The following is a 6,454-nucleotide window of genomic DNA, read 5'->3' on the forward strand; positions in this document are numbered from 1 at the left end:
CCCATTCACTGCAGAGCATCCATTGCTGAGACACTGATGCAATGCTACATTTCTACAAACCTGATGAAGAAATCTGCATCTTGGATGGCCTGATGGTGTTACTTAATGTTATATCACCAGCTGAATCATTGCAAATATATTCAATTTGTCACCCAACCCTAGTTGGCACCCTGTGAGATGATGAATAACAAGAGCTCTTTTTAGAGGTGTGTGTGTGTGTGTGTGTGTGTGTGTGTGTGTTTACTCAATAGGTAATCACTCCGTGTCGTCGGCTGGTTCTGTGTGCGGAAAACAGGAAAGAAATGGAGGAATGGATCGCAGCGCTGAAGAGTGTTCAGAACCGAGAACACTTTGAGGTGAGTTTCTCCGTTTGACTGGGTATGTTTAGAGACGGTTTAGACTGAAATCTATTACAGCACATTCTTTACAAGCGGTTGTACAGAAAGCAGTGGAAAACCTGTTTTTTTTTTTCACACACAAAATGAGTCAGAATTCAGATTAATTTCTAGTTTAATTGCTAGCAGTGACTCAAAACTACCATTCATATTTTTTGTGCTGTTAAGTGACAGGTTATTATTATTTATTTTATTTTTGATATTTTAGTTTTATTATTATTTTTTTTGTTTGTTTTTATTAATTTTGTTACATGCTTTTGTTTGTTAGGTTTAATTTATTTTTTATTTCAGTTTTAGTTTATTCAGTTATTAGTTATTACTTTCATCTTTCATCTTAAACTGTAGTTGCCATGGCAACATTTATAATTATCATTTGGTTTAAGTTTTCCATCTAATACTTGTATTTTATTTTATTTCAGCTTTATTTTGATTAACAAAAATAACTGTTCAAATGTTTTGGGTCAATATTAGTTTTTACATTTTTTTTAAAAGAAGTCTCTTCTGCTCTCCAAGGCTGCTTTTATTTGATCAAAAATACAGTAAAACTGTGAAATATTATTACATTTTAAAACAGCTGTTTTCTATATGAATATATATTCAAATGTAATTTATTTCTGTGATGCGCAGCTGTATTTTCAGCATCATTACTGCAGTCTTCAGTGTCACATGATCTTCAGAAATCATTCTAATATGCTGATTTGCTGCTTGAGAAACATTTCTGATTATTATCGGTGTTGAAAACAGTTCATATTTTTGTGGAAACTGTGATGTGTTTGTGTCTCTGCTCTAGTCCACTCAGTTCAGTATGGATCATTTCTCTGGGATGCATAACTGGTACGCCTGTTCTCACGCTCGCCCCACGTACTGTAACGTCTGTCGGGAGGCTCTGTCTGGAGTCACGTCTCACGGACTGTCCTGCGAAGGTCCGGCTCTCGTTATGATGTATTCTGATTTGATATGCGATAATTAGAGGTTCTTGTTTAGGTTGATTTTTAATTGTATGGTTTGAATGTGTTTAAGTGCTGACTGGACTGAAATCTCTCTGTGTGTTACACAGTGTGTAAGTTCAAGGCTCACAAGCGCTGTGCGGTCAGAGCCACTAATAACTGCAAATGGACGACCCTGGCCTCAATCGGCAAAGACATACTGGAGGATGAGGATGGGGTGAGTGCTAGTCATGCAAAAACAAATCTGGCTCGGCTCCGCTCTTAGTTTGGAATTTATTCATATACTATTATAGTTTTATTCATATTTGAATTAGCTTTTATTTTTATATTTTTTGTCTAATTTTTAGTAATTTTGTTATACTATTTTGTCAAGTTTTATTCATTTTTATACTGGTTTCTTATTTTCTGCTGTTTATTGATTTGTACTAGTTTCTTTTTATTTAATTCCAATTAATAATTTATACTATTTTCTATTTTCTGCTGTTTATTGATTTTTACTAGTTTATTTATTTTTTATTTATTAGTTTTTATTTATTTCCAATTAATAATTTATACTATTTTCTGCTGTTTATTGATTTTTACTAGTTTATTTATTTTTTATTTATTAGTTTTTATTTATTTCCAATTAATAATTTATACTATTTTCTGCTGTTTATTGATTTTTACTAGTTTCTTTTTTTTTAATTAGTTTTTATTTATTTCCAATTAATAATTTATACTATTTTCTGCTGTTTATTGATTTTTACTAGTTTATTTTTTTTTTATTAGTTTTTATTTATTTCCAATTAATAATTTATACTATTTTCTGCTGTTTATTGATTTTTACTAGTTTCTTTTTTTTTAATTAGTTTTTATTTATTTCCAATTAATAATTTATACTATTTTCTATTTTCTGCTGTTTATTGATTTCTACTAGTTTATTTATTTATTTTTTTTATTTCCAATTAATAATTTATACTATTTTCTATTTTCTGCTTTTTATTGATTTTTACTAGTTTATTTTCAATTTTTTATTTGTTAGTTTTTATTTATTTCCAATTAATAATTTTAGTACTTGGACATAAATTTATGTTGGTTGCCAAGGCAATATTTCTCATTTTTGTTTAGTTGAAGTTTTCCATCTAATATTTATTTTTTATTTGATTTCATCTTTGTTTTAATTAACAAAAATGTTTTTAACAGCTTTAGGTTTAATCAACATTTGTATCATTATTATTATTATTATTTTAATATTACGTTTAGATTTTTGTATTTCAGTTTTAGCTTTAGTTTTTATTTATTTCCAGTAAGTAATTTTAGTGTTTCAACTCAAACCAATTTCAGTTAGTTGCCAAGAAAACATTTCTAAATTTCGTTCTGTTTGTTTTCTAATATTTATATTTTATTTGGAATTTTTATTTTAATTAACAGCACAAAAAATCAATAGTTGTGGATTTAGTTAATTTTTATATTGCTGTATTTTTTTATATATATTTTTATATTATAATAGTATTTAACACATTTAGTTTAATATTTCTATTTAAGTTTAATTACTTTTTATTTCTGTTTCCGTTTTAGTTTATTTATTTTCAGTTAGCAATTTTAGTGCTTTAGCTTATTTTATTTCAACAAAGGCAACATTTCTAATTTTCATTTAGTTTAAGTCTTCCATCTAATATTTACATTTTATTTTATTTCAGCTTTAATTTGAATACCAAAAATGTTTTTGTTTTAGTTAAAGATATTAACATTGCCTAACTAGACAGCATTTTTAGACCTCATAGGTGCATAAATCTGTTCCAAAAAATAGGCTACATTATTCTTACTTCTTAAGTATCATCTAGACAGCACTGCATGCATTGCAACAACGTTACTTATTTAATCCAGTATTGATTTCATTCATGCTATTGCTATGTATTTTCATGCCTGCTGTTCGTGCAGGAAATCAGCATCTTATGAGATTCCTTATTGTGTAAGAAGCTCAGTTAACATCTGAACTGATCACTCATCCGGTAATTAACGGCTTTGTAAACGCTGTAGATCTCGATGCCTCATCAGTGGCTGGAGGGGAATCTTCCCGTCAGCGCCAAATGCACCGTGTGCGACAAAACCTGCGGCAGCGTCCTGAGACTGCAGGACTGGCGCTGTTTATGGTGCAAAGCCATGGTGAGTGCATGAAAGTTAATATTTTTGACATTCGTGACATTTTCTTAATTTAATGGAATTCAATGATGTTCTCCAGGTGCATGCTGGGTGCAAAGACCAGCTCTCGCTGAAGTGCCCGCTGGGTCAGTGTAAAGTCTCAGTGATTCCACCCACCGCCCTCAACAGCATCGACTCAGACGGTGAGCGTCCAATCAGAACGGTCTCTCAGAAACAACCAATCAGAACGCTTTCCCAGAGATGGCCAATCAGAAAGAACCATCTGATGGAAACATCCAATTATTCATTAATAAATAAAATTACTGAAACCTAAACTGAATTAAAAATACATTATCAGTAAAAATACAAAATCAGTTCTGTTTATTTATATATATATATATATATGTGTGTGTGTGTGTGTGTTTTATGTTAACATTTATGCGTTTAGCAAATGCTTTTATCTGAAGCGGCTTAAATTGCATTCAAGGTTTACGTTTTCTCAGTTCATGCATTCCCTGGAAATCAAACCCATATTTATCCAAGCTCTGCTGTTTGAGTTACAAGTTTATGTCAAGAAGAGTGTTGACGTGTGTGTGTGTGTGTGTGTGTGTGTGTGTGTGTGTGTCTGTCTGTCTGTGTCTGTGTGTGTCTGTCTGTCTGTGTCTGTGTGTGTCTGTCTGTCTGTGTCTGTGTGTGTCTGTCTGTCTGTGTCTGTGTGTGTCTGTCTGTCTGTGTCTGTGTGTGTCTGTCTGTCTGTGTCTGTGTGTGTCTGTCTGTCTGTGTCTGTGTGTGTCTGTCTGTCTGTGTCTGTGTGTGTCTGTCTGTCTGTGTCTGTGTGTGTCTGTCTGTCTGTGTCTGTGTGTGTGTCTGTGTGTGTGTGTGTCGGCTCTGCAGTGCCAGCTCGGCGTACTTCCTCTGGGAACAGGAAATGACCTGGCGAGAGTTTTAGGGTGGGGCTCGGCGTGTGACGACGACACTCAGTTACCGCAGATCCTGGAGAAACTAGAGAGAGCCAGTACTAAGATGCTGGACAGGTCAGAGTGTGTCTGAAGTCGCTGTCGCAGTCTGTTCCTGTCCTTGACAAACATTTAAACACGTTTATTTCTCCTAGATGGAGTATTATGGTATACGAGACCAAGTTACCACGGCAACACTCCAGCTCCACGGTAACAGAGGACTGCAGTGAGGACCCAGAGGTAACAGTGATGATATTTCATGCTGCTGTGTGTATAAATGGCCTTCATTTGGACATTTTCTTTATTGTATGTCAAGTATTTATCCTTAATTGTGAATCGGTTTCCTCTGAAAAACTTATTAAACATAAGTAAAAAAAAAAAAATCAGTTTTTGTTAAAGTAGAAAAAATATTTAACTGAAATAAAATAAATTAAAGCTAAATACAAACAATAAATAAATAAAACAGTAATAAAAATGACAAAAGCACATAACAAAAATGCTAAAATAAAAAAAACAAACAATAAAAGTTAATTCAGTTCTATAATAGTATATAAATATATACTGTACAGTATGGTTGCATGATTAATCAAAATAAAACTGAGTGCTTAGTGCAATTATCAAATCTTAAAGGCTGTGATTTCATTAAATAAATATATGCGGTACTTCAATAAAATAAGTATGTGTTTCAAAGTGAAGCGCAGTACTGTGATCTTTTACAAAATAAAAGCTTGATGGTTTAACGTTTGAAAATTAAGAAATTATGACAGCCATAAATATTATTGTATAATTAAATATTTTATTATATTTTTTGTATTACCATAGTAATATTTGTATTTAGTAATAATAACAATTATAATAAAAGTATTAATAATTGTTGTTATCGTTGTATTGATATATAATCATAAAATTTTAGTGCAGTTTGCTTTCCTACAAACAAGCACAGCAAATCTGGAGCTGTTTTATTTATTTATTTTTATTTTATTTTATTTTATTTTAAAATGTTGTAATTTTACAGTTCTTCTTGAAAATTATTGTATTTTTTTGTTTTACATGGAATTATTACAATATAAATGTTTTGATTAGTTATATATTTTATTTAGTGGTAGTAATAATAATCATCATGATAAAAAATATTAATAATTATTGTTATGGTCATGTTGATGTAATCACAACATTTGGTGCAAATTACTGCCCTACAAACAAGCACAGCAAATCTGGAGCTTTTCATTAAGATTTTTCCCCCCAGTTTTAATGTTAGTGAAGGTTTCTTGCACCATAAACAGTTGTAATTTAGAACTTTTTTTCCACCATTTATTTATTTACAATTAAATAATCATTGTCAGATAGTACATCAAAATATTTTCTCTTAAAGTAACCACTGCTGTTCTGTGTTTCCTCTGCTCTGATTGGTTGTTCTGTGTTTCCTCTGCTCTGATTGGTTGTTCTGTGTTTCCTCTGCTCTGATTGGCTGTTCTGTGTTTCAGGTGCAGCACATTCTGACCTATGAGGACTCAGTCGCTGCTCATCTCTCCAAAATCCTGACGTCCGATCAGCACTCTGTGGTCATTTCATCCGCCAAGTACGTACTGTACACGAGCATTTCTGTTCATGCGTATTCTAGCTGGTGGTTTATCTAAAAGCGTGTTTTTCAGAGTCCTGTGTGAGACGGTTAAAGACTTTGTTGCAAAAGTCGGACGTGCTTACGAGAAAAACACCGAAAACTTAGAAGAATCAGAGGCCATGGCTAAAAAGGTCAGCTGTGATTGGCTATCGGATGACTCGCTGTTTTGTGATTGGCTGTTCTGGAGTGTTCTGTGATTGGGTGATGAATGACTCGGGATGTTTTCGTGTGCAGTGTGGTGTGCTAAAAGAAAAGTTGGACTCGTTATTGAAAACGCTTAACGATGAAGCCCAGGCTAGCAGTGTGATGTCTGCGCCTCCACCCACCATCGCTGAGGAGCAGGTGGATGGGGAGGGTGTGGTTCTGGCTCCGCCCACGGCCCCACCCACTGCCCTGCCCCCTTGCTCGCCTCGA

The 6,454-nt window shown here is 33.0% G+C and overlaps 1 protein-coding gene across 1 annotated transcript in view; it reads left to right on the plus strand.

Annotated features, from left to right (window-relative positions):
* The window catches only part of LOC107689597 (diacylglycerol kinase delta-like), a 29,585-nt gene that overhangs the window by 12,103 nt on the left and 11,028 nt on the right, over nucleotides 1-6,454 (plus strand). Inside the window, exons 4-13 of the mRNA XM_016487643.1 lie at nucleotides 252-356; nucleotides 1,186-1,318; nucleotides 1,453-1,559; nucleotides 3,362-3,487; nucleotides 3,564-3,761; nucleotides 4,349-4,497; nucleotides 4,575-4,659; nucleotides 5,904-5,998; nucleotides 6,072-6,171; nucleotides 6,275-6,453. Of these exons, the coding sequence (XP_016343129.1) occupies nucleotides 252-356; nucleotides 1,186-1,318; nucleotides 1,453-1,559; nucleotides 3,362-3,487; nucleotides 3,564-3,761; nucleotides 4,349-4,497; nucleotides 4,575-4,659; nucleotides 5,904-5,998; nucleotides 6,072-6,171; nucleotides 6,275-6,453 (1,277 nt within the window). The remainder of the gene's footprint in view (nucleotides 1-251; nucleotides 357-1,185; nucleotides 1,319-1,452; nucleotides 1,560-3,361; nucleotides 3,488-3,563; nucleotides 3,762-4,348; nucleotides 4,498-4,574; nucleotides 4,660-5,903; nucleotides 5,999-6,071; nucleotides 6,172-6,274; nucleotide 6,454) is intronic.

The sequence above is a fragment of the Sinocyclocheilus anshuiensis genome, unplaced genomic scaffold (genome assembly GCF_001515605.1).
Source record: "Sinocyclocheilus anshuiensis isolate Anshui unplaced genomic scaffold, SAMN03320099.WGS_v1.1 scaffold906, whole genome shotgun sequence".
In the NCBI taxonomy this organism is placed as follows: domain Eukaryota; kingdom Metazoa; phylum Chordata; class Actinopteri; order Cypriniformes; family Cyprinidae; genus Sinocyclocheilus; species Sinocyclocheilus anshuiensis.